Source organism: Toxotes jaculatrix, chromosome 10 (assembly GCF_017976425.1).
Source record: "Toxotes jaculatrix isolate fToxJac2 chromosome 10, fToxJac2.pri, whole genome shotgun sequence".
In the NCBI taxonomy this organism is placed as follows: domain Eukaryota; kingdom Metazoa; phylum Chordata; class Actinopteri; family Toxotidae; genus Toxotes; species Toxotes jaculatrix.
The window spans coordinates 11,536,828-11,563,792 of record NC_054403.1 but is presented as its reverse complement, the minus strand read 5'-3'; the positions used below and the strand labels follow the sequence as shown (position 1 = coordinate 11,563,792).

At 41.4% G+C, this 26,965-nt stretch overlaps 1 protein-coding gene across 1 annotated transcript; it reads left to right on the top strand.

Annotated features, from left to right (window-relative positions):
- Positions 1-1,530: 1,530 nt before the first annotated feature.
- ergic1 (endoplasmic reticulum-golgi intermediate compartment 1) lies at positions 1,531-26,507 on the top strand. Its single transcript, XM_041048659.1, has 10 exons — positions 1,531-1,686; positions 7,329-7,390; positions 18,465-18,537; positions 19,061-19,155; positions 21,517-21,641; positions 22,233-22,337; positions 22,463-22,523; positions 22,779-22,879; positions 23,753-23,875; positions 25,050-26,507. The coding sequence occupies exons 1-10, from the start codon at positions 1,667-1,669 to the stop codon at positions 25,155-25,157; spliced, it is 873 nt and encodes a 290-aa protein (XP_040904593.1). The 5' UTR covers positions 1,531-1,666; the 3' UTR covers positions 25,158-26,507.
- Positions 26,508-26,965: the final 458 nt, after the last annotated feature.

The window sequence follows — 26,965 nt, the reverse complement described above, 5'->3', positions numbered from 1 at the left end:
AAAAACGTTTCATTTCATAAAGATCCTGAATCAGCGTGGGGAGACCAAAACAAGACTTGAGTTGCCATAGGAAAATTTTTATGGGATGGAGTTTGTGGATTTTCTTGTGTGACACTTTCACACCGCATAAAAGCATGACTTATCTGTTTCTGGTTTCTGACTGTAAAACACTCCAAAAATACTTAGACACCTATATCTGCTTTATGTGGTTGCAACCATTACTCATTATGTGAACATTTTGTACTGCTGAAAAAATACATTTGCTTTCCTTTCATTTACTGAATGTTGAGCCTGGTGAAAGCAGAAACCATAAAAAGTCCTGAAAATTAATTTGCCTACATATCAACTGTTCTGATCTTAATAATAAATAAGTTTACATATACATATTCTTTCTTTCTGACCTTTTTTGCATGTAACAAGTGATCAATTATTTGCATCCTTTTCCAACAATGTTCTAAGATTTTTTTGTGTCAGCCAGACAGTGCGGTTGATGTGTTTGGGGGGTCAACATGGGTATTAGACACCAACACAGGAGTTTTAATAAAAAAAAATGTCTTCAAGGCAGTTTCATATAATAACATAAATAAATGTCATAGTTACTTCTTCCCAGTACAACTGTGTGTATTTCCCTTCTTTCGTCATGTTCTAAGAGCTGGGTTGTGACATCATGAAGGCAACATGGTTCATGTCATGTTGTTTAAGGCTGTCACAGAGTAATTAGATAAACATAAAGTTACTCACTGACCAAAAAGTCTGAAACATGGGCTATATGTTATGGATATGGCTATATACAGTAAAACCACAAAGTCTCCTTCTAAATGAAGTAACACTAGATCAAGTTCATGACAAACATTAAACAAATACTAAATACACAGCTGTACTACTTGATTTAAAATAGCAGACTCTTTAATGAAACAGTGAAGTAGGCTCACAATGAGTGCATAATTACAGAAACACTTAAAGAGAATGACAGCATTTATCAATTTAATGGCTAATTTGATGATCATGTTGTAGTGTTACATTATTTATTGTTGAATGTGTACTGTAGGCTACTGTTTTATGCATATTTTATTATGTTGTGCATATGAATTTTACAAGATATGTCACTTGATTTAGGATGCCTTCTTAACATCTGGCAAGGGGAAAAAGACAAGCTAACCCTGGTGGCTCGCTCACATTTTTTCTAAGTGCTATTTTGAATATGGTTCTTGTAAATGTAACAAAACAACAACAACAACAACAAAAACACAGTATTGCTTATAATTGTTACAAAATATACATTTGTGTTAAAAAAAAAAAAGATACCTACAGAGCCTACACAAAGGGTTTATAGTAAATAAAATTATACTAAAATAATTGCCACATAAAACTATCACTTACTTCTGTTATTATTATTTTTTTTATTTTTTAAATGAAAATATGCCTTAAAACTGATCACTGCAGTTACAAAAAGCCATAAAGACGTCGCAGGAGGAAGTAGAATCAGAGCGGACAGGAAGTAGCTCTCAGCCAATCGGCTTTTGCAAAGCGTCCTAAGCTGACGTCAGCCCGGTACCGATGAACAACCGGTAGCGTTGAAGGGAGCTGTACGGTTGCTTGCTAGTTTGTAGCTTTGTCCGCTAATATCCCCCGCTACCCCTGGCCCCAAGTCAAACGTGCAAGCATCATGCCTTTCGATGTTAGGAGGTGAGTACGGGGCTTTCGTTCTGTGGGGTGCAGATATGAAGGGATGGTGGCGGGGGTCTACAAGAGGGTGAGCTCTGGATGAATTAACGGCTGGCAAAGCATCGCCTGCTAATGAGCGAGTCAGAGTTGTAGAGGTGTTGTTTGGAATGAAGAGGCTGCATTGTCGCAGAGGCCGTAGAGTTTTTTTTTTTTTTTTTTTTTTTTTTTTGTTTGTTTTTTTTAAGTCGGTGGAGTGAAGCTCAGGTACGCTCATTGAGTTTTTGTCTGGGTTTCTGGCTGCGCATGTGCAGATTTCCTCATCCCTCCTAAAACTCTAAGATTGATTTGCAAGACGGCATTCTATTCTGTTCTATTCATTCTAATAATCTTCTCAATACACGTAAGTGTGTTAAATCATTCAGGATCATTAGACACTAGTAGAAAACAGGTAGTGAGGAGTCATAAATACACCTGACAAAGGCTCCACAGAGCCATTCAGCTAATCTACTGATACGTGGGCACAGAGCTAATAGTCACACCTATTGTATGGGACTGTTGAAACTGTCAATAGAGCACACCCTAATCAAAATAAAGGACTGTATGTTTGCTTAGTGGTCCCTTCATGGCAGTAACAGATACTGACCGGACATCAGTCAAAATGTTACATTCTGAATACACATGAATAGTCAGTCCTTAAATTGGAGCGCAAAGTTTTAACTTAAAAAAAATTATACCAGGTTTCTTCAGTTAATGTTTTGGCTGTTACATATGCTTATCTCAACTTCCCAAAGTCCAAGGCAAAGTTTTCAAATGTCTTGTTTTGTTTGACCAAAAATACATAATTCGAAGATAATCAGTTTTAAGCAACAAATCCTCTCAGCTGAGAAACTTAGACAAAAGAATGTTTGAAATTTTTCCTCAAATTTTCTCTCAGTTTATAGACTGTTCACGGTCATCAGTGTATTCCTTTGACCTGTGTGTGTCTAATTCAAACCAATTTTCCTTTAGTATAGTAAAAAAAGAAAAAAAGAAGAAGTTGTCTAACTTCATTTTTTTTAGCTCACAAATGAGAAGTCTGTGTCACAAACTCATAACAGATGCCGTCATGTTAGAGACCAGCAACCATGTTGTAATGAGTGAATGAATTTACCGACATACAGCATCTGTGTTTGAGGGCTGTCTCAGAGTGAATATGTCATGAAGTTATGTTATTCAGAGGCTTCACTGACCCGATGTCCTTATCACACAAAACTTCTATTGCAACAGCTGGAAGTAGCTCGATTGATCAACTAACTGGTTGTTTCACTGACTCAGTAGCACCAGGAGTTAGTCAACCACACGTAACCGTATGGGTTACTGTAGATTACACCATGCACGAGGGTAGCGTGTATTCCCAGAATGCTGTTCTGTACTGGACTAAATATGGTTGATTCATTCATGGTTGACTAATTGTTTGGGGTTTTTTTTTCTGAAGATTTAAATCTGTAAAAACACAAATTTACACTTTTTCTTTTAAAGCTCAGTAATTCTCTTGAGCAGCTGAGCCCTGTAGTTTGCAGATGATACTCAAACAGGAGTCAAACTGTTAGGATCTAATCCCTTTCTTTTTAAAATCAAAAAGTTATTATTTTGTTGCAACCGAATTTAAATCAAAATTCGAACTGAAACAATTAGTAGATCAACAGCTAAATTTTAAGATTATTTTATAGTTTCATTTGGCTTTTGGGCAGTGACAAACATCTTACTGTAAAACTGAAAACATGGACTAAATTCAGAGTTGCTTTGTTTCCTTGCTTTGTGGCCTAAAATGGCAGCAACACTGTGATTAGCTCTAACAGAATGTACTGGCTTTCTGTTTTGCTTTTGAATGACAACACTCAGCTTTTAATCATAACCATAACCTCATTCAGAGCGACCGAGCAGCAGCTCTTCTGAATGAATGAGTGAATAACTGACAGGCTTTTATCCCCAAGTTTAATTGGCCTTCAGATTATGTCATGTATTGACACACGTAGGTTTGGTTTACCTGATGATGTCGTGTGTTTGCTCCTGAGGTGATTAGATCATGGTGACTTAGAGCTTCAGTAAGGATGCTGACAGTGTTTATCAAAATGTGTCTTATCTCCTCATCTTGAACGCGATGGGTGGCCGTTTGCTTTTTGATACTTGACGTACACTTCCAGCTGATGACTTGAATAGAAACCTGTTTACACAATCACATACGCCTTGCCTATAGCTTGTGAAGTGAGATGAGCATGTGGTAGAACCCAAGCTGTCCATTAATGCAAAGCAATACATGAATTGGATAAACCGCTGACTCACTATGACTCAATTGCGAGATATGGCTCATCTAGTAAGGCCCCCTTCCTTGAAAAGCGGCCTTTTGCTTTCATTTCACTGTGTCAGCGGACAGATACTGGTACACCGTGTCCTCACTAATCACAAAACATCTGCGGCCTCTTTACAGAAGACTGAGCAGTGGGAAGTGACGGAGGTAGATGTGTTGACTGTAATTCAGGAAATTACAAACGTCAACATTAGCCCAAGAGGTGAACTCTCAAGAGTCAACATTAATATTCATGAACACAATGTGCTCTGAGCGGAGGAAATTAAGTGAAAGCGAGTTCTCATCCAACCTAAAAATAAGTGTACCGAAGTGCATCAAAGGTGTGTTTGAAGTATTTACGTGTACCGGTAGTGGTACAAAACTAAACATGAAATCTGTACATTTTAAATTATTTATTACAAAGCTTTTAAATACATACGTTTCCCTGCATGTTTTTTAACCAATTGTAACCAACAATCACTTAACATTTCATTTAAAATTTAACAAAAGCAGATGGATTTCATGTGTTTATATATTAAAAATAAATTTTCAGCTCGTGCAATATAAAATATGCTTTATTGCACTAAAAATTGGATTATTAATTGCTTCCGTGGGACCAAAGTGTACAGTTGTAGATGGACATGAAAGTCTAATGATTGAAACATTTCAAAATAAAAGCACTTCATTTACTGTAGTTCAAATGTTACTTTGAAACAAATAACATCGCATGCTTGGAGATATCACAGGTAATCCACAGTTTTTCAGATTTATTACAATACTGTGTTTGTAATGCAACTAACCAACTTTATCACATTTCAATTAAAATCACAGATGAGGTCGTACACAGTATGATAAGCTTCGGTATCAGGACATTTCATCTCAAACATAAATGAAACCTACAGTAATTCTGTAAGATTTGTGAGGCTTTATTTTCAGTGTTGGAAAGTTGTGTAACTGTGCTAGTGCACCATGTCTCCTGGTTTAAACTGCAGCACAGCATTGGTGAAGTAGCGGAAGAGAAATCACCTGCCTTTTTTTTTATTTTAATGTATTACAACAGCTCCGTCAGTCTCCATCATATCAAAGCAGAATAATGAGTCCATGTAATGGAGGAGGGAGTGTGTGTTTTCATGTGATCCCTGGCCAGACTTTAAAAAGCAAAGAATGTGGTTGCATGTTTTTTGTTTTAGGCTGCTGGGCTGGGATGCCACTACACCTGTGCGTCTGTGAAAATTTAGGTAAATATTAAATCAGTGTCAAAATACTGCTGGGAGGACGTATTATTAATTTTGTCCATCTCTCCAACCCGTAACCTCACGTGTATTTCAGACCTTGTGTTGGTTTATATCCAGCCTGTCTGCTGTACATCCATCTGAGACTATTTACAGTTCACACAGAGCTACATGATCCCATCTCAGGTCTCAAGTGATATTTTGTTTCCTTGCTTACGTTCAATTTTAGCAGTAGGAAAGTGCAACAGCAAATAAATAAATAAATAAATAAATAAATAAATGTTTGCTCTCATACAGCTAGAGGTGAGAACTGCTGAAAGTATTTTTAACCTGGTTTCAGATATTGGCCTCAAACTTGTCATGTCCTTGTGATGTAGCTTGGGCGTTAAACAGTATATTTAAGTAATAATCAGTAGCTTCAACCTTCAGCCTTACAACCTTCTTATACCATTTCCTTCTTGCAGTTGCCACTGTGCACATACGTCACATTTCATGGCATGGCAACCTCTCAACAAATAAACTTCTTCTTTCTGTCCTGACCACATTGACCGCAAATGTGGTTTGGAGTTTAAACAAAGAAAGTTGACAAAGTTTCCTGAACAACATCAGGTCGTGTATTTTCTTCACATGGGAACCCACATGGGGAGGGTGTAATCCTTGAACTGAGTCAGACGGGGGGATCAACAAAACGAGACTTTCAAGGTTTTCACACGAAAGCGGTGTTCATCACTGTGCCCCACCTGTCTGATTGTCTGTGGAGGTCAGGACCCTGGCTGGGTGGAGAGGATGAGAGGAAGGAGACTCTGCCTCTGCACATTAAAGCTTAACATTCAGGAAGTGTGTTACTGTAGAAGTTATTCTGATCCTGATACAGGCGACCCCTCCCTGAGCTCCCCACCCAGCCTTCTCTCTCTGGCTGTCTGCCCTATATATCCTGCCAGGCCGGCTATTAGCACACAGTGATCTAATACTAATGGGGCAAGGGTGCAGGAAGTTATAGGTGGATGTGGATCAGAGAGAGAGGGAGAAAGAGATGAAAGGAAGCTGGCTGAGATGCTTAGGATCCAGGGCTTCTTGTGCTGTAAATAAAAACAAAGAAGCGAGAGCAGGAACTGTGGTTTAAAAACAAGAAAAGCAGCAGGGTCAGAGCTAGACAGGAAGTCCCCCCTCCTACTTCCTCTCCCCCCCTCCAGCCCTGCATTGCCTCAACTGTGATTATTCCTCTGGCAGCTCTCTGTGGAAGAAATGTAAAGAGATGTGAGTGTTTTGGAAGGAGATGAGGAAGGGGAGAGAGAAACAGAAAGTGTGTGAGGGGAGAGAGAGAGAGTGGGTGGGGTTTGTGCAGTCAGGAGTTTGGGGTCGAAAATGTTTCACTGCCCAAAAAGGACATGCGCAAGAACTCATGAACCTGAATAGTTTTGGTGTTGAGTAGTTTTTCCCCCTTTCTCAGCTCCCCAAATAGGCAACAGCAGCATTTCATAAGAGCAGAGTTGGTTGTGTCAGGTGGCAATGATCCTCCTCTGCTTCTGATTCACCGATTTACGCAAGTTCCCTTTTTTGAAAATATCCAAGTTGATACGAAAATGTTTAGTTGAAGGTTTAAATGAGAATAAATCTACAGTCTGGCTCTGTCAGACTGAATCCTTCACTGTTGGTTTACTGTCCACAACTGTACTGTAAGTTCCACTCGATGAAACCATATAATTTGATAATTTGAAGGTTTTACTACAGTTGTGTTTATGTGTCTCTCTTCACTGTTGTGTCTGTGTGTGTTTATGTTGGCTTTGTGTTTTCCTGTGCATATGTGGAGTGTGAGAGACCTTTGTTGGGGTCAGGTCAGAATTACAGAGCACACATTCAAAGGAAGAGGTGTAACCCTGTAAAAAGTGTGTGTGGTCACGCGTTTTTGTGTGTGTATGTTGTGGCTCGCTGTCTGGACCTGTTATGTGCAATGGCGTTGGTCCACAGCTAACATTCCTCCACTGCTCTGTAATATCGCACAGCCTGATGGGTACAGAATGTGCTTCTTTTCTCAGCACGTAGTGTTTACATTTGCTGTTGTTTTTTTCTCACTCCTCCTTTCCTTTCTTCCTTTCTCTCCTCAGATTCGATATCTACAGGAAAGTGCCAAAAGATCTCACCCAGCCCACATACACAGGAGCTTTCAGTGAGTAGTTCTTCACACTCAACAGGCCAAAAATAAGAGGCTCTATTTTTGGTTGTTTTTTTACACTGATATGTTGATTAATCAAGTTTAAGTTGTCCAGTTGTCGACATATGTATTTGGTATCCCTGGATGTTGCAGCTATACAGAGTATTTTGCATTAAATATGCAACTATGTGCAAAACATTTGGTACAGATTAAAGTTCTGTGCACACTTCTGTCACCAATTTCAAGTACACTTATTGGCTTTTGGCTGAAAAGTTTGATACCACTCTCATGTCTGCACATAAAATATGAAACTAATGCCAGTAGACAAGTAGCTTAGCTTAACACAAAGTCTGAAAAAAGTGAAACAACCAGCCTGTCCAAAAGTAATAAATTCCACCAAACCAATGTGTAAAACTGACACATTTTATTGGTGTTTTTTTTTTTTTTTACACAAAAAAGGTGTGATGTGTTAGTGAGCATAAGGGGTACTGGTGCTGGTAGGATTTTGTTCGGACAGATTCTGTTCTGCTCTCTAGTTCATGTTATAAATTCACAGGGCAAATATTCCGAACGGTAGTTAGTTTTTTCCATGGATGTTATTTTTACATGTAGTTGAATTTGGGCTTTTATTTTGAAAAAGCGGAAGTTATACGAAATGCATTATGGGATATGAGAGATCTCTGTGCACGGAACGTTAAGCATCAATGTGTATATTCCGGTGTCCTACATTTTTCTTTTGCCGACAGAAAGCATGGCTGTAAGTGTGTTTATTATTGAATGTGTGAACATGATAAAATGGAGTAGAGTGACTTTTTTCTGTAGACGTACACGTTAAAACGGAGCGCGAATTAGCGACTAATGACTAGTCATTCGCGTGCATTGACATGCTAATTAGCTACATTTATATGTATATGTACGTTGACATAGCGTTATAGTTAGTGCTAGCTAAACTTCATTGGAATGATCTGCTGAAGCTTTCTTTCGTCAGCATCAAGAGCTGGCTCTAAACACTCTTCAAGATCCTCAGTTATGGAAGCAGCTGCCAGAGCTAGAGCCTCAGCTGAAGCTGCACTCACCAAAGCAGCCTATTCTAAAAAACGGCTGCAGATTAAAAAGGTGAAAGCCAGGCTAGATCTAGAAAAGGTCACACTAGAAGCAGATCTAGAAGCTTTGGAAATTGAAAAGGAAGCAGCCACAGCCCGGGTAAAAGCTGAGGTCTTAGAAGCAGCTGCAGCCATAGAACATGAAGATGCACAAAGTGTGAGAAGTACTTTGTCACCTCAAGTAGCCCAGCAGAGAACTCAAGAATATGTGCAGTGCCAAACACACTACAGCACCACCGCCTTAGCTCCTCCAGCACACAATGGTGCATTGCCACGTGAGGAATATCACCAATAATCAAAGGAGAAAAGTGCACCTCTCCACGCTTAAAGAACGGGCACATGGACACAGCTAATACACTCACACCTGAGCCACCAGATGACCCAGTCAGTGTCCTTCCCCACATGTCAACAGTCCTCCAATGATGGATTTTTCCAAGTTTCTCGCACGCAGAGAGCTAGTGACCACTGGTCTCACAAAGTTTGAAGACACACCAGAGAGCTTTAGAGCATGGCAGTCTTCATTCCTAAGTGCAATACGAGACTTGGGACCCAGTGAAGATTTGGACCTCTTAGTAAAATGGCTTGGTAAGGACTCTTCTGACAACGTTAAACGAATCCGTGCAGGTTTGTGGTAAAGACAGCTCTGCACTGTCATGCTCCAAAGTGTGCTTATTCCGGAGTCTTCCCTCAGGGCCAACCAGAAAATTCTGTAAAGATGTATGCTATACTTGAGGATCAGAGCAACCGCTCTCTTGCACGCTCTGAATTTTTTAAGCTGTTTGGAGTCAAAGGCAGCCCATCGGCCTATCTGATGAAGACTTGTTCTGGTACAATGGAGATGATGGGGAGGAAAGCCGTGGGCTTCCAAATTGAAGCAGTAAACAGAGTTGTGCGCATGGATCTCCCACCTCTCATTGAGTGTAACGAAATAATGACTAACAAATCTGAAATCCCACCACCAGGGTCGCTGTCTCACATGCTCACCTGAAACACATTGCTCCTTACATTCCTGAGGTAGATCCTGATGCTGAAATGTTGATCCTTCTGGGGAGAGATATCATACGGGCTCATAAAGTGAGGCAGCAGATCAACGGCCCCCATGATGGACCTTTTGCCCAACGCCTAGACCTGGGGTGGGTGATAGTGGGTGAAGTGTGCTTAGACAGTGTTCACAAGCCAACGGTAAACATCTTTAAAACCCACATTCTTCAGAATGGCTGGCCATCTCTTCTCACTCCATGCCATAACAGCGTCACAGTAAAAGAAAAACTGAGTTATGGCGGGGAGCACAGGCGTGCTCTTCCGGTGCACATGACAAGGCCAATGTCAGCTGATGATAAGCTTGGACTTGCAGTGTTTGAACACACAGAGAGCGACAATCACTGTGCCATGTCCTTCGAAGCCATGGAACATGAAGATGAACAAAGTGTGAGAAGTACTTTGTCACCTCAAGTAGCCCAGCAGAGAACTCAAGAATATGTGCAGTGCCAAACACACTACAGCACCACCGCCTTAGCTCCTCCAGCACACAATGGTGCATTGCCACGTGAGGAATCCCACTCTAAGTATATCACCAATAATCAAAGGAGAAAAGTGCACCTCTCCACGCTTAAAGAACAGGCACATGGACACAGCTAATACACTCACACCTGAGCCACTAGATGACCCATGGAGGTGATACAGTCAGTGTCCTTCCCCACATGTCAATAATCCTCCAATGATGGATTTTTCCAAGTTTCTCGCACGCAGAGAGCTAGTGACCACTGGTCTCACAAAGTTTGAAGACACACCAGAGAGCTTTAGAGCATGGCAGTCTTCATTCCTAAGTGCAATACGAGACTTGGGACTCACACCCAGTGAAGATTTGGACCTCTTAGTAAAATGGCTTGGTAAGGAGTCTTCTGACAACGTTAAACAAATCCGTGCTGCTCATGTGACAAACCCCAAAGCCGCCCTTCAGCTGTCATGGGATAGGCTTCAAGAATGCTATGCTACACCAGAAGTAGTGGAAAATGCCCTTTTCAAAAGATTAGGTAACGTTTCCCATCTGTCTGCTAAAGATAATTCCAAACTGAGGGAGCTTGGTGATCTCCTTGTAGAGCTGCTAGCAGCCAAAAATGATGGATATCTACCTGGTCTTGCATATTTAGATACTCCACGTGGGATAAAGCCTATAGTTGAGAAACTGCCTCCAGACCTGCAAGAAAAATGGCTCCTCACAGGCTCCAAGTACAAGCAACAAGACACTGTATTTTTCCCCCCTTTCTCATTTTTTGTGAACTTTGTCCATAACCAGGCAAAGGCCAGAAATGACCCAAGCTTTGTCCTGGTAAACAGCAGCCAGTTTCATGGCAAAGGTTAGAGGACTGTGTCAAAACACAGTGGACTCAAAGCTGCTATATCGGTGCATGAGACAGAAATAGACACAGGAATTAAAGACAATGATCCAGCTCGATACTGTCCCATTCATAGGAAAACTCACCCTCTGGTAAAATGCAGGGCATTTAGAATGAAAACATTGCAAGAACGGAAAGGCATCCTTAAAGAACACAAGCCGTGTTTTAAGTGTTGTTCCCGTCACCAGCTGGCCAAAGACTGTCAGGCTATGTTGAAATGCAGCAAATGTGAGAGTGAAAGACACTGCTCTGCCATGCATCCTAACAACCCCCAGCCTCCTTCGACTCCATTGCCCATATCAGAGCCAGGTGCAGAATCACCAAACGGCACTCCAGTTGAAGTAACATCGCGGTGCACCAAGGTTTGTGGTAAAGACAGCTCTGCACTGTCATGCTCCAAAGTGTGCTTAGTCCGGAGTCTTCCCTCAGGGCCAACCAGAAAATTCTGTAAAGATGTATGCTATACTTGATGATCAGAGCAACCGCTCTCTTGCACGCTCTGAATTTTTTAAGCTGTTTGGAGTCAAAGGCAGCCCATTGCCCTATCTGATGAAGACTTGTTCTGGTACAATGGAGATGATGGGGAGAAAAGCCGTGGGCTTCCAAATTGAAGCAGTAAACAGAGTTGCGTGCATGGATCTCCCACCTCTCATTGAGTGTAACGAAATAATGACTAACAAATCTGAAATCCCACCACTCACATGCTCACCTGAAACACATTGCTCCTTACATTCCTGAGGTAGATCCTGATGCTGAAATGTTGATCCTTCTGGGGAGAGATATCATACGGGCTCATAAAGTGAGGCAGCAGATCAACGGCCCCCATGATGGACCTTTTGCCCAACGCCTAGACCTGGGGTGGGTGATAGTGGGTGAAGTGTGCTTAGTTAGTGTTCACAAGCCGATGGTAAACGTCTTTAAAACCCACATTCTTCAGAATGGCTGGCCATCTCTTCTCACTCCATGCCATAACAGCGTCACAGTAAAAGAAAAACTGAGTTATGGCGGGGAGCACAGGCGTGCTCTTCGGGTGCACATGATAAGGCCAATGTCAGCTGATGATAAGCTTGGACTTGCAGTGTTTGAACACACAGAGAGCGACAATCACTGTGCCATGTCCTTCGAAGCCATGGAACATGAAGATGAACAAAGTGTGAGAAGTACTTTGTCACCTCAAGTAGCCCAGCAGAGAACTCAAGAATATGTGCAGTGCCAAACACACTACAGCACCACCGCCTTAGCTCCTCCAGCACACAATGGTGCATTGCCATGTGAGGAATCCCACTCTAAATATATCACCAATAATCAAAGGAGAAAAGTGCACCTCTCCACGCTTAAAGAACGGGCACATGGACACAGCTAATACACTCACACCTGAGCCACCAGATGACCCATGGAGGCGATACAGTCAGTGTCCTTCCCCACATGTCAATAATCCTCCAATGATGGATTTTTCCAAGTTTCTCGCACGCAGAGAGCTAGTGACCACTGGTCTCACAAAGTTTGAAGACACACCAGAGAGCTTTAGAGCATGGCAGTCTTCATTCCTAAATGCAGTTGAAGACTTGGGACTCACACCCAGTGAAGAGTTGGACCTCTTAGTAAAATGGCTTGGTAAGGACTCTTCTGACCACGTTAAACGAATCCGTGCTGCTCATGTGACAAACCACAAAGCCGCCCTTCAGCTGTCATGGGATAGGCTTCAAGAATGCTATGCTACACCAGAAGTAGTGGAAAATGCCCTTTTCAAAAGATTAGGTAACGTTCCCCATCTGTCTGCTAAAGATAATTCCAAACTGAGGGAGCTTGGTGATCTCCTTGTAGAGCTGCTAGCAGCCAAAAATGATGGATATCTACCTGGTCCTGCATATTTAGAAGTTTGAACACACAGAGAGCGACAATCACTATGCCATGTCCTTCGAAGACGAGATCTTCTTAAAGATCATGGAGAAAGAAGTCCACCAAGACGCAGCCAACAATTGGGTAGCACCCTTGCCTCTGCCCCCTCTCCCAAACACCCTCAACTCTCTGAGATGCACTTTGAGCAAAAATCCTGAGATGAGAGAGAAGTTTTCCTTCTTCATGGACAAGCTCTTTGAAAACAAGCATGCAGAGAAGGCGCCACCTCTTCAAGAGAAGCAAGAATGTTGGTAGTTTGCCTTCTTTGGGGTATACCATCCCCAGAAGCCGGGACAAATATGAGTGGTTTTTGACTCGAGTGCCCAACATCATGGTGTCTCTCTCAATTCTGTGCTGCTGATGGGTCTCGACCTTAATAACACTCTTCTCGGTGTGCTGATAAGGTTTAGGAAGGATCTAATTGGAGTCACGGCGGACATCCAGCAAATGTTCTATGGGTTTTTGGTGAAACCTGACCATAGAGACTACTTGAGATTTATATGGCACAAGGATAATGACCTGTCCAAAGAGATAGAAGAGTACCGCATGCATGTGCATGTCTTCAGAAACAGTCCATCTCCTGCAGTGGCCATATATGGGTTGCGGCAAGCTGCTGAGAGAGGTGAGCCAAAGTATAGAGGTGGCACACGGCACTTTGTTGACAGACATTTCTACATGGATGATGGACTCATATCACTCCGCACAGAGTCTGCAGCTATTGACCTGTTGAAGCGCACCTGTGCATCACTAGCACAGTCAAACCTGAGACTGCATAAGATTGCATCAAACAGCATTACTGTGATGCAGGCCTTCAAACGTGAAGAGCTGGCCTCAGGCATCCAGGACTTGGGTCTTGATGACGAAACCTTGCCAGCCCAAAGGAGCGTGGGCTTATGCTGGGACATAAGCACCGACACCTTCACCTTTAAGGTGGCTGTTGCTGACAAGCCTTACACCCGACGAGGGGTGTTGTCTGTTGTCAACAGTGTCTTTGACCCCTTAGGATTTGCAGCACCGGTGACAATCAGTGGCAGATTGATGTTGCGAGAGCTGTCCAGAGGAGTTAAGGATTGGGATGCCCCACTCCCTGAAGAGAAGAATGGAAGGCTTTGTTGGAAGGTTTAGCCAGCCTTCATGTGCCACACTGATATTTGGCATCTTCACTCCCAAGATCCACCCACACAGAACTGTGTCTCTTCTGGGATGTCTCAAACTGGGCCATAGGAGCAGTAGCTTATTTAAGAGCTGTTTCTGAGGACGGTTGCTGTGAAGTTGGATTCGTATTTGGAAAGGCAAAACTGTCACCACAACCAGAGCCCACAATCCCCCGCCTTGAGTTATGTGGAGCTGTTTTGGCAGTTGAAATGGCGGAGCTCATCCTGAAAGAATTAGATTTCAAGCCAGACACTGTGAAGTTCTACTGTGATAGCAAAGTAGTCCTTGGCTACATCTGCAATGACTCAAAATGTTTCTTTGTGTACATGCACAACCGCGTGCATCATATACGTCAGACAACTTCCCCTCAGCAGTGGCATTATGTTCCTTCAGAACAGAACCCAGCAGATTTGGCCACAAGATCTGTGTCCGCATCACAGCTGATGAACACCATGTGGTTCAAAGGACCTGACTTCCTGCATAGGCCTTCACAACCTGAAGGGGAAGAGCTCTTTGAACTGATAAACCCTGAAAAAGAGAAGGAAGTCAGGCTGCACGTAGTTGCTCTTGCCACCCATGTTAAAGTGAGGAGACTTGCTTCTGAACGTGTCCTGCATTTTTCCACTTGGGGCTGCTTGCTGAGAGCCGTTGCACTCTTGATTCATCAGGCCCATTCTCACAAGTTGAGTTCCACCGACAAGTTAACACACGTGCAAAGGATAGCATCAATGCAGCAAGCCTCATGCTCCTGAAGAACTTGCAGCTGCAAAGAAGCTCATCCTTGAGGTTGTTCAACAGGATGCATACCCTGATGAATTTGCTGCTCTCCTATCCAGTGGAGAAATTCCTAATTGAAGCCAGCTCAGAGTTGTGCATGGAATGTCCAGCTGAACAGCAGACCAGAGTCCTGAGGTACCTCCACTGTAATGGCTGCACATGGAAGTTCAACAAGTGAGGGGTTGTGAAGTTCAACCCCTCACATGCGTCCCACATGGGAGGTGTGTGGGAACGCATGATTGGTGTGACATGTAGAATTCTGGACTCTATGCTTTTGGAAAACAAACACACTCATCTGACACATGACGTGCTTTGTACCTTGATGGTGGAGCTGGCGATGTTGTGCTACTAAAACAGCCAAGTTCCAAGGAATGAGCTTGGTCATGACTACCTTTCCGAACAGTGATGGGAGGGTTCAGAAAGTTGAAGTGAAGACATCAACTCAGGGTTCATCGAAGACCTACCTGCGACCCATCTCTGAAGTCATCCTCCTCTTAGAGAAGGACTGAAATGAAGTGCAGTTGGAGTGGCATGAGTTTATGCCAGACGAGGAGTGTTCTGCCCTCTAGTTCATGTTATAATAGAGGTTGTTTTATTATAAATTCACAGGGCAAATATTCCGAAGACGTACAAGTTAAAACGGAGCGCAAATTAGCGGCTAACGACTAGTCATTCGCGGGCATTGAAATGCTAATTTGCTACATTTATATGTAAATGTACGTTGACATAGCGTTATAGTTAGTGCTAGCTAAGCTTCACTGGAATGGTCTGCTGAAGCTTTCTTTCTTTTTCAGTTTCGCTCGCAACTTTCACCTGATGTATTTAAAGATTGTTAATAAAGGAGCAGGACGCTAAACTCTTGGCTTGTGGAAATCGAGTTTGGCTGGTTGTTTAACTTCGTAAACATACCAGAAGTATAGCACAGGGAGTGAGAACAGTACAGATTCAGGTCAGCTGTTTCTGATCTTTGTGCTAAGCTTAGCTAACTGGCTACTTGCTACTGGTTCTACATTCATATTTAAATTAATATAGTCATTTTTATAATTCAGTTTTTCAGTATCAGTCTCATTCAGCTGTGGGGGATGAAAGAAAACAAGTCTGTACAAAAAATGTCAAACTATTCCTTTAAATGTTTCTGTTAACCCTTATTTTTTCCAGCAGTTTCACTAGCTAATTTAGCCCTGGAGGGCAGTACTAGCAGTATTTTGTTTTAGTGTCTTTAATGTTTGGTGTATATATTTTTTAAAAAATCACAGACCTTCAAAAAATATCTTTTTAGACTATCAGTGAACCTTTGATTGTATTTATTTCAGCTTGTTTTATGTCACGTTTTCCTGTTTCTACTCTCTGCAAAAGCCTGTAGGTCCAGAATGGAAATAACAAATGACTTTGCATTCGTTGTATTTTCTAGCAGTGGTACTTGTGGTACTATTTAGCATACCTATTGAGTTTTAACATGCATGCTTTTCATTAGAATGTAAACAGAAAGCGTCACCAGTTCCTACTCAGTGAGGTGGACGTATCGAGGAACAGTAAAGGCAGGAGTTGACAGCTGTAAATCAAGTACCTGCCTGTCCCGGCACAGAGGTATATCCCCACAGAGTCAGTCAGCGCTGGGTAGAGCCTGTTTTAGCACAGCTAGTATGGTAAGAATGTTAATCATCATGCTCTTTTGTTGCCACATACACCTGAAAAGTCATCAGTGGAAATCTGAATGTTTTTGAGTCAGGTCATGTGTTTCCTGCTTGTCATTAACAAGTCATTGTGTACTCAGGAGCCTTATTGATTATTCACTGACTGAATGGAATATAAGAGACTTGATGACACATTTTGGCTCCTCAGTCATTTTCTCATTTTGGTTATTTATCGGTCAGCTGATGACAACGCAGGGAGCGACAAAATGCCAACCCCAAACTGTTGACAAACTGGATTTACAATGCTGTCACAGTATAGTGATCAGTTTTAAACAGGTTATAAACACCTTCCTGGATGACAGGGAAGAGAATGATTTTGCTAAAGATATACACACGGTTTCCACCCATGAGGAAGTGGATGGAAGTTCTTCCTGTACGAAGTTGACTCCCTTCCTGTCTCCTTCCTCTGTCTACAGCTGAGGGCATTAGGTTGATTTGGACATTAGAAAACTGTTATTGCTTCACCCACTACAGCCCAACTTACATTTTGGTTTGCATGGTTCAGAGGCAACCAGAAAGAGACTTTCCCTTTTCACAAAAGGGCAAATATTTGACCCCGTCTGCTTTTGTTATTCTGTTTTAGGGCCACATTCCTTTGGCTTCAGTTTTTACGGTATTTACTTTGAACAATACATCTGTTTTTTTTGCCACAGAGGTTCTCCAGAGCCCTTCTCGCTTTAATGAATCAATCTGTTGTTTGACCAACTTGTAATATTTTTTATATTTGTTTGTCCTGCCTGTGCTAACAGAAAAGTCTCATATGTCTGTGCTGTGTGGAGGAAATGAGCTTTGGCCAGAACAAAAATAAATCGTACATCTGATTACGGAAATGCAGTGCTAGTTTCAGATGTCCCTGACTCATGGTGTTATTGTATCTGATTCTTTGTTTGTCACGACACCTTTCTGTTAGAATGAAGCAACTTTTGAGCCAAATGTGTCATCCTCTAGGCAGGATGAGCTTGACTTTAAATTTAAAAAAAAAAAAAAAAAAAAAACAACTCATATGAGGTCTTTGTAAATCATTTGCCTTGTCAGTATTTCCATGGCAGAACAATTGAAGTTGAAATCAGAGGCAACCCATTGCGCTCATCTTTAGTAACTCCATTCCAGTATTGCACCCTTTGAAACCCATAAAGAATTACTGTACTGGTCTTTTGATGAACCTGAATTGGTGACCTGTGTGTCATAGCGACACTCCCTATTGTTTGTTGGTTAAACATTACCTTATGTAAAGCCTCTACCAACCGCAGGTTTTGCTGTGACGCCCTGCCAACCACAAGGTCATGTGACTGTATGATCCTAGGAGACAGTTGTCACGTAAACATGCCTCACCTGCTGAGTGGGACCTTTTCTGACTGAGGCTCTTGCCATACCAGATAGACCACAGTTGCGCAGACACAGATCAGCTTCTTCCATATTTATCTTAGTAAACACATGACAGTGTTTTATATGACCCTTTGGCTGATTAGTTTGACACATGAAATGAAACAGACTGCCTGGCTGCTTCTCCTTTTAAGCTCAGACTTTATTTTGGCTCAGACTAAACAAAAATACTTAATATTTAAGGTTGATATTCCTAATCTGGTTCCTGTCTAGCTATTTTTTGTTGAGTTCTTCACTGTATCTTCTCCTTTGGAGCCATTTTTGGGCGGTTGAGTGATTCTGTGTAAGTTTGTGTGAGGAAATCCAAAAAAGATCTGTTTGTAGGACTTATGTAGCATGAGCTCACCTCTCTCAAAGCAGATATGCTGTAATGGCTGCCTGTTGTGCTGGTATTTAATGTGTAATTAGTGTAGGAGGGCCTTTAAAAACCTGCGTAATGGCAGGCTTAACGCCGCCAGTAAAACTGCTATTTAGGGAAAATTTTTATGGCTGCTGTGATTTCATTAATGTCAATAGCTTATGTCAGCCATTCCTAAAGGCTGGAGGAGGCTGGCTCATTTTCTTTGCATCATTCCTTGAAACGCTGGTGTAATTTGAGATTAGTGTGAAAGAAGTGCCATACGTAAGCTCAGCTGAGTTTAAACAAGGTGCTCATTCTGACTTTCTTCCTCTTTGCCCACAGTTTCCATTCTCTGCTGTGTCTTCATACTTTTCCTGTTCCTGTCCGAGCTGACGGGATTCATAGCCACTGAAATGTAGGTATCACGCCATCAAGTCCCCCGACAGCCGTGTATCTTCTAATATCCTATCACTGAAACACAGTAGCTGTAAGATGGTCCCCAGCTGACACACGGGCACAGGACCTGCGGTCTGAAATGTTCAAGACAGAAACTCCATCATGAATGTCGTTGCCCTCATTATGATGTCCTCTGCTTGGCTTGTGTTGTAACCAATGAATGGAGTCAATTTTCTCACAGGAAATTGGCTTTGTGCATGCGTCAGCCTCTTGGCGATGTGTAATAAGGGATGACTTGAGGAGGGTGTGACAGGAAGGAAATCACACTGACAGAGACACAGAAACACTCTTTCCTCACAATTTGGCAGAAGATGAATCCTCTGCTGTTAAAGTAGTGTGCAAAGGACATGTTGTCGGAGGAGAAAATGGTCTTTTTCTTACTCTAATTGACTTTTTTTTGCTCCCTCTCATTAAAAGTTTGTTTTAAGCTTCAGTTTGGTTGCAGCTTATCTAACCACTTCTCTCTTTTCTGCCCATTATAGTGTAAATGAACTGTATGTGGATGATCCTGATAAAGACAGTGGTGGGAAGATAGATGTGAGTTTAAACATCAGTTTGCCAAACTTACACTGTGATTGTGAGTATATACATATATATATATATATACATATACAACTCTCAGTTTCTCTGCATTACACTTCCATTTTTATATGTTAGATTTTTTTCATTCACACTGTTTATTGCCTTCTTTTTACAGCTTGTTTTCCCCCCTTATCAGACAGTATCATGGTAGACTCAAAGCACCATAATAGTTTGTTTTGCTGTGTTGTGTCACACGTTCCTAGATAACACTAGACTTAATCCAGACCTCGGATCTGTGTGGCCTCTGTTTGATCTCATGCCGCCACACAGCCGTGATCTGGTTTTGACATAAGTTGCCTCGGTTGGCTCGTCTGCTGCGCTTCGATGTCAGAAGTGGGCAGGCCAGTTCAAGCGTGCCAGGACGGAGAGCTAGTCACTGATTATTTGCTTCTCATGACTCCTCTCAGAAACTATGCCCAATGACAAATCACACACACACACACCCCACATCCATGCACACACATTGGTGAGGCTTGGGCAGCACAGAAAACACACACATTCATTCAGTTCAAGCGATATCCAAAAATGGCAAAGCCAATAAATGCTTGTGTGAAAAATTAAGTCCAGATTTCAGCGAGAGAGGCTTTGGCATGCAGACACACAGCTGTTGGCCATGTGTTTAGACAAGCTCGCTCACGGCATGCCTAAACAATGGCCGTCCCCTGCCGTTTCCAATTAAAGCTCTTGATGATTGTATGTATGTATGGTTTTGTTTATTTGCAGAATTTAAACTTTTTTTTTTTTTTTTTTTTTTTTTTTAGCAGAAGTGTGGGGCCCTCTTAAATACCAGCTCAAACACGTTGGTCTAACCACAGTGCAGCTGCATGTTATGAGCAGAAATGTTCCTCAGTCCTTCTCCTTGCGAGTTAATATTGTACATCAGTTTATTTTCCAGGCCCCCAAACAGGTTGTCATCCATTACAAATTTACTTGGAGAGAGAAATCATTTTCATCATGGAAAAGCTAGCAGTTCCATCTCTTTTTACTATTTATCTGCCCTGCCCTGCTCTGCTCTGCGGTTCCAGAGTTAAACACAGTCTCCCTCCACTGACCTTTACGGGTTGCCAGGTCTTGACTTGTGACTTCATGGAAAAGCAGAACCACGTGTAATACCCGTATAATAATTTCTTCCCCCCCACACCCACTTTACATGAATACACTTCCAGTTCTAAAAGTCTTAAAAAGGAGAAACAACCAGCTCTCACACTCACACTGACATTTGTGAACTATATTTTGAGATCTGGATGGACGGGGTGGGGGGAGGTCAAATTTGTCTTGAATGTCAAAGGTCTGACAAACGGCATGTGGAGGTTTTAGCACAGATCTAGCAGACATCCCTCTCTGCACTGCTGGCCAACTCACAGCACCGGCAGCCTCTGAAAATAGGCCACTGCCAGTGTGCCAATGCACAGCGGCTTGCAGGAGAGGAGGGGGTGTGGGGGGTGGTCAGTGATGTCTAGATGGAAAAACACAGACAGGGAGAGGGCAACAGGCAGGAGAAATAGTCTGTTTGGACTATGCGTGTTTACTTTGTGGGCTACAGTCTGAAGTGATATTTCTCTTTTTATTCTTCTCTTGTTCTTCCCTCCTGTTTGCTTATTGAACGTAAAAAAGCTGCAGCTTATGATTATTCTCATTATCAATAAATCAATCAATCATTTCTTTGATTAACCAATGAATGGTTACTCTAAGAAAAATGCCAGTTTCAAACAACTTGTTTTGTCTGACAGACAGCCTGTACTGACATTTATGAATAGTTCTGTGGCTGTTTGAGCACTTGAATAAACTTATGATTTCATTTTCTTTCTTTTTTTTATTTCATTGAACAAAATTTAGGAAAGCAGCAAGCATTTGTTATAAACCTGAGACAATAGTCGAATAGTCAAACAGCAGCCAAAAAATAAACATGATTTTCAATTTTCAGCTTTTCTGTGTGTTACATCTTTCTAAACTGAGTATGTTTGAATTTTGAACTGTGGGTTGGGTAAAACAAGCATTCTGAGGACACAGGCATTTATCACTGTTTTCTGATATTTTTTAATTAGACTAAACTAATCACTAAGACTAATTAATTAATTTAAAATAACAAATGGAAAGATTAATCAATAATGAAAAAGTAGTTAGTTGCAGTTCTAGTTTGGTATTTTTCCTAATAAAAAGATCAATCAATTATCAGAATTGTTCTAGATTGTTTGCCCTTGTTTTATTAGTTGATGTAGTAAGTCATTTTCTTAGCCCTAAAAACTAGAAGTTTGGAACCAGCAGAAGAAACTGTATAATATTTTGGTTCATATTCTTTCTTGTTCATTATATATATATTTTTTAATTCTCTCCCATGTCTCTTTGTTTATTTCAGTGGTGGGTTTGGACATCCAGGATGAGATGGGCCGACATGAGGTCGGTCACATAGACAACTCGATGAAGATTCCTCTCAACCAGGGTGGTGGTTGTCGCTTTGAGGGCGAGTTCACCATCAACAAAGTAAGGCCTCATCGCAGAGTGGAGTGGAGAAGAAGAATAAGCCCCACACACTGTCGGAGTGACCTGTCTTATGTGGCTGATCCCCTTCAGATGCTTTTTTGTGTCCATTAATTACATTATGATGAATCAGATATATTTTGTGGGACCTAAGCTCTCTGACTAAATGTTGTATATTTGTCTGGGAATTAAACATTGAGGCTGATCCCCTGTCTGAGACTAACGAGGCCTCCTTGTTTCCTCCTCCAGTCTAAATTGAGTTATGTTAAATGGAAGAGCTCAGGGATTTGGTTACATCTGACAGCATACTGTAGTCTGGGCCCTGTGAAGCCCTGTTTATCCCCACCAACCACTTTGTGCGTCATTCGTTCCACTGCATTTAAAATGATTAACCCAGCACTTGTACATTTAACACACTTGCTCGTGGAATAATTGGAAATATGTGGTACGTGTTAAAGTGGGTAGATTTGTCTTCCGGAGGCAAGGACCGTTTAGTTTCCAACCAAGTGTGTGTGTGTGTATTCAGACTTGGTCATTAGTTAACTAAATGCATTGCAGGTGCTCTTGCTGTCACTGACACAACTTTACCTTCAGGTACCAGGAAACTTCCACGTTTCGACACACAGCGCCACAGCGCAGCCCCAGAACCCTGACATGACCCACACCATCCACAAGCTGGCCTTTGGGGAAAAGCTTCAGGTTCAGGACACGCACAACACACACACACACACACACACACACACACACACACACACAGAAAATCTGATAGGATCTGCAGTATCAAGGCTGAAACACAGATCTCCTCTCCCTCTTTTGTCACGCAGGTACAAAAAGTACAAGGAGCCTTCAATGCGTTAGGAGGGGCTGACAGGCTCTCATCTAATCGTACGTATCCACACGGCACATGTACTCATCATAACCACTGTGTGACATTTATGTAAGGCTGCTTGCATAGCGCAATGGAAAGAGACACCTTGTGGACAATGACTGAATCCAAACTGAGTGGAAAGTTGATTCACACAGCTGACACTGCATCTCGGATAGAAAGGCGCCAGCCAGTTACGTCATGAAGAAAACTACACCCATTTTTGGACACTAGAGACGCATTTTGTTATTGAAATAACTTTATTTCCCTTGCAGCTCTGGCCTCACATGACTACATACTGAAGATTGTTCCAACAGTGTATGAGGACCTATCAGGCAGACAGAGATTCTCCTACCAGTACACGGTAGCCAACAAGGTGCTGTATCCTTGCTATTATCTGTCTTTTTCCTTTCCATCCTTCCCATTAGATCACTTCACTGTGTCATGTTGTTTTTTTTTTTTTTTGCACTGGTCCTGGAAGTGGCGTGACCATCCCAACATATGGCCCGAGCATGTATCGCCGTGTTAACTTGTGCACTCAACCGGAAGTGAAAGCTCACCCCTAGTGACTGGAAAAGCTCCTTAGATGTCAACAAACCATAAACACACTTCCTAGAACTGTGTTGAGTGACAGCTGGGTTTGGAGTTTGAAGTAATAACAGTGCAGGTCAGCTGTGAAGCAGGGAGGATGAGGGCCTGAGCAAAATATTGTATAATCTCATTGCCAGAGCATAATTAGAGGTCCAGCTGAGGTACGCATCAGTGCTTGGACTTCCACAACAGTCTTTTTTTTTTTTCCATGTTTCCACATTTATTATTATTATCAAATTTATTGTTGGTAAGTTAGAATGGATGTAGCATAAATATGATTTATAGAAACTCACTGATAACCCTGTCATCACATCACATAACAGCAACTCACAACACAGTGAAGCCTCCTCTTACTTACTTCATCTGAGTTTTATTCAGCCAAGATTTTTTTTTTTTTTTTTTTTTTTTTTTGGAACAGTCATTTGTGATTAATCATTTATGATTTTTGAATGACTTTACCCGAAACCAATTCTGTAATGACTCCTAAACACCCCTGCCACCGCTTCTGTTGAGAATGAAATTACAGATTGCGTTAAATTGATTTCTAAACATAATGGGATTAACTTCCTCAGTGCTGATTAAATTGATCTCTGTCGCCAAGCACAGTTCCACAACACATTAGAATTTGTAACACGCTGTCTTTTTCCATCCCACACAGGAATATGTTGCTTACAGCCACACTGGCAGGATCATCCCGGCCATCTGGTTCAGATACGACCTTAGTCCAATCACAGTCAAGTACACAGAGAGGAGACAACCCTTCTACCGCTTCATTACAACAGTGAGTGAACTGACCTCTGGGACTTGCCAGAAACCAGAACCTGTCGTTAGACGTCTTATATTAATGTTGATTTATTTGAATTCAGTGGCTTTGAAGGACTAAAGACAGTGAAAGAGATGATCTTAGGTTTTAAACACTACATCAAAGCTGTATCCAAAACAGTAGTTAGAGATTAGCTCGTGAACATAGTGAACGTTTAGCTGTTAAAGAGCCTGCTATTTCCCCTTAGGAGATGGTAGAGACCAAAAACTGAGCCAAAAGGAGAGTGAATATTGTACTTGTATTAATCAGGTGGTCAGAAACACAACTTAAATACTAAAGTTGCTCCATGTCTGCTGGATGTGTAAAAAGGCAACTGTTAGCTAACATATTAACCATAACAACTTTATAATTACAGCTTCTTGTGTTGCTCCCATGTCACTTAATGGAGGTTTAATGTAAAAGCTAATGTTTCCTTGTGAATAAGAAATTGGACTAGACACCCAGTGTGTCTCACAAACCTAAACTGGGACTATTTCTACTATTATTCACATTCGCTTGTATGATTTTAGATTTCTTTTTCTTAATTGGTCTCATTTTGAAGATTTAAATTTAAAGAAATATTTCAACATTTTGTGAAACACTCTAGCCTGGCCCTGTCCAAAGCTTTCAAAGCCTGCCTACCAGCACCTCTAAAGCTAATTAAAACATTATATTTTCTTTATTTCTTTATATTTTGTTTGTACAAAAAAAAGATTCCTTTTACCTCCTGAATTCTTTTAGTCTACCTCCACTCCCCACCTGACCCTGTCGGTTGAGGAATTTTGACTAAGCCTGTAACACCTCATCAGGAAAGTTTCTGCTGACTGATAATGCAGTCATGATTAAATTGGCTGCGTAGCTGATGAGCTACACGTTATTTGTCTTTTGTGTTGTTTAGGTTTATCATGACTTAAGGCATGGGCAGGAGATGACTGTGCTTATAGTGTGATTGTGAGTCATGGCTTAAGATTGTGAGTCAGGCAGCAGCAGAGCTCTTTGCTGGATCCAGCGCATACTGAGGTCTCAGTGTAATGTAATGTTATGATTAAATGTGATTAAATCCAGCTGATATTGATTTTACCATTTATAAGCACAGGAGAAAATGACAAAGCTTTCAAACAGTGAGACTGACAGAATGACTTGTTTTATGTAGATCTGTGCCATTGTTGGAGGGACGTTCACAGTCGCAGGCATCATCGACTCTTGTATATTCACCGCCTCAGAGGCTTGGAAGAAGATCCAGATAGGAAAAATGTCATGAGGATCGCTCCTCACCTCCCCCAGCACATCTTATTTAGAAGTGCAAAGTTGCTAGCCTGTTAGCTAAATCCAATCCTGCTTGAACCAACTTCCTCATGGAGATTGTATCACCGTGACCAATGAAGTGGCTCCGGCACTCGATCTAACTACCAGGCTACACGCCACTGCTGCATCTCAGTTACTGAAGCTCCTTTCAGGCTCCATCTGCTCTGCTGACGTGTGGACGCTGACTATCACATGTCCGCTTCCTGCGTCTTCAGTGTCAGGAGAGGGAGAGGAGAGGGAAGCTCTTTTGTTACTGTGGAGATGAAGTCTAAAGTAGGACCGTGTGTCAGGGTTCAACCGGTATAAGGGTGTTTTGAAGGCTGCAGCTGATATTTTTTTTAGAGTGAAGTTAAAAAAAAAACCCAAAAATAACTCAGATTTATGCTGATATTCAATATTTTAAATATGATCAAGCACCATGTGACACAAATCTGTGCACTCCACATGTATGTGATTGGGAAATTTTTCAATTCGTGGCTGAATGATTTACAGATTTAAAAAAAAGGGGGGTGAAATCAAAATGTGTTTACTATTTCCTATTTTCAGCTAAATTCCTTGGTCAACCAGAATATCATTTCAATTATACCATGTTTATTTCCCCAATACTGCAAAAGGGACTGATTATTTGAAGGAAGTGTTGTTCTTTTTTCTTTTTATATATAAACCTGTAGTTGTACCACAAAACTACATTTTGTATCATGAGTTTTTCATCCAATCTGCCATTTTATCTCCAGTATTCAAACTGTGCCTTTGGGTTTACTGCTCCATCATACAGCATTATCATCATCAGCTCTCATTAGTTTGTTTCAGTGGCTGCTTCTAAAACCAGTATTTTCACCGGTTCATTCATGCATGTTTACAGCTACAGCATCTGTGTAGATTTTTCTTTTTCAGGTAATAGATTATTTACCTTTCATTCCATTTAATCCAAGTATTTCATCAACGCTGTTAAAGGTCCTAGTTTTTCTTTATCCGTTCCATTTCAGTGATTTAAAAGAAATATAGTGAATGTCTTGTTTTACACAGTACGTGAATTTGTCAACGTATTGTTATTCCATGAAGTAGTAAATTGTATAGAAGGTTTGGTTTTGTGTGGGGAAAACATGTAGGCCCGAGATGTTTTTCTTCTTTGGTCATGATTTTTTTTCTTTTATACTATTATTATACCACAGCTTCTCTGATCAAGGATGGTGATAATCACAGGCCTTCAGAACTGGTCTTTCTACTGTAAAGGTCATCCATTTTTCTGTTCCGCCTCGGATTACTCTGTAACACTATGTGTTCCTCAAGTAAAGGTACCATGGAAGACACTGACTGCTGTACATTTTATTTCTTTAGATTGTTATAAACTGCCTGCCACTTATTCTACCTTTTTTAAGTCAAATTTTATTTTGGTTTTAACTTCTTTTTCTTTTTTTCTATTTTAATCTATTCTGAGAGTTTATTTAAGGATAGATCTGTTTTAGAGATCTCAAAGGGCTTTGGACTTTTTTTTCTCTTTTTTTTTTAACCTGAAAGCAGCAGTTTACTTTATCCAGGTCCTCTTATCAACTCTTATTCATAGAAACTGAAAATGGAACATTTGCACTTCTGATTTCATTACATTAACTAAGCTGCAGTGGCTGTAATTGTGTTTGTCTGAAGTGGACTTTGCACTCAAGACACTGTTCATTTCCCTCAGCTGGCAGCCACAGTTAATGCAGGTTTTCCTTTGTGATGTGAGCATGTAAGAGGGTGTTAAGCTGTCACAGCTGTCATCATGCT

Excerpts from the sequence above, each read along its gene's own strand:
- ergic1 (XM_041048659.1), top strand. The coding sequence starts at position 1,667 with ATGCCTTTCGATGTTAGGAG. Across the intron at positions 19,156-21,516 it reads GCCAAACTTACACTGTGATT|TGGTGGGTTTGGACATCCAG; the intron begins GTGAGTATATAC and ends TGTTTATTTCAG. Across the intron at positions 22,338-22,462 it reads CCTTTGGGGAAAAGCTTCAG|GTACAAAAAGTACAAGGAGC; the intron begins GTTCAGGACACG and ends TTTGTCACGCAG.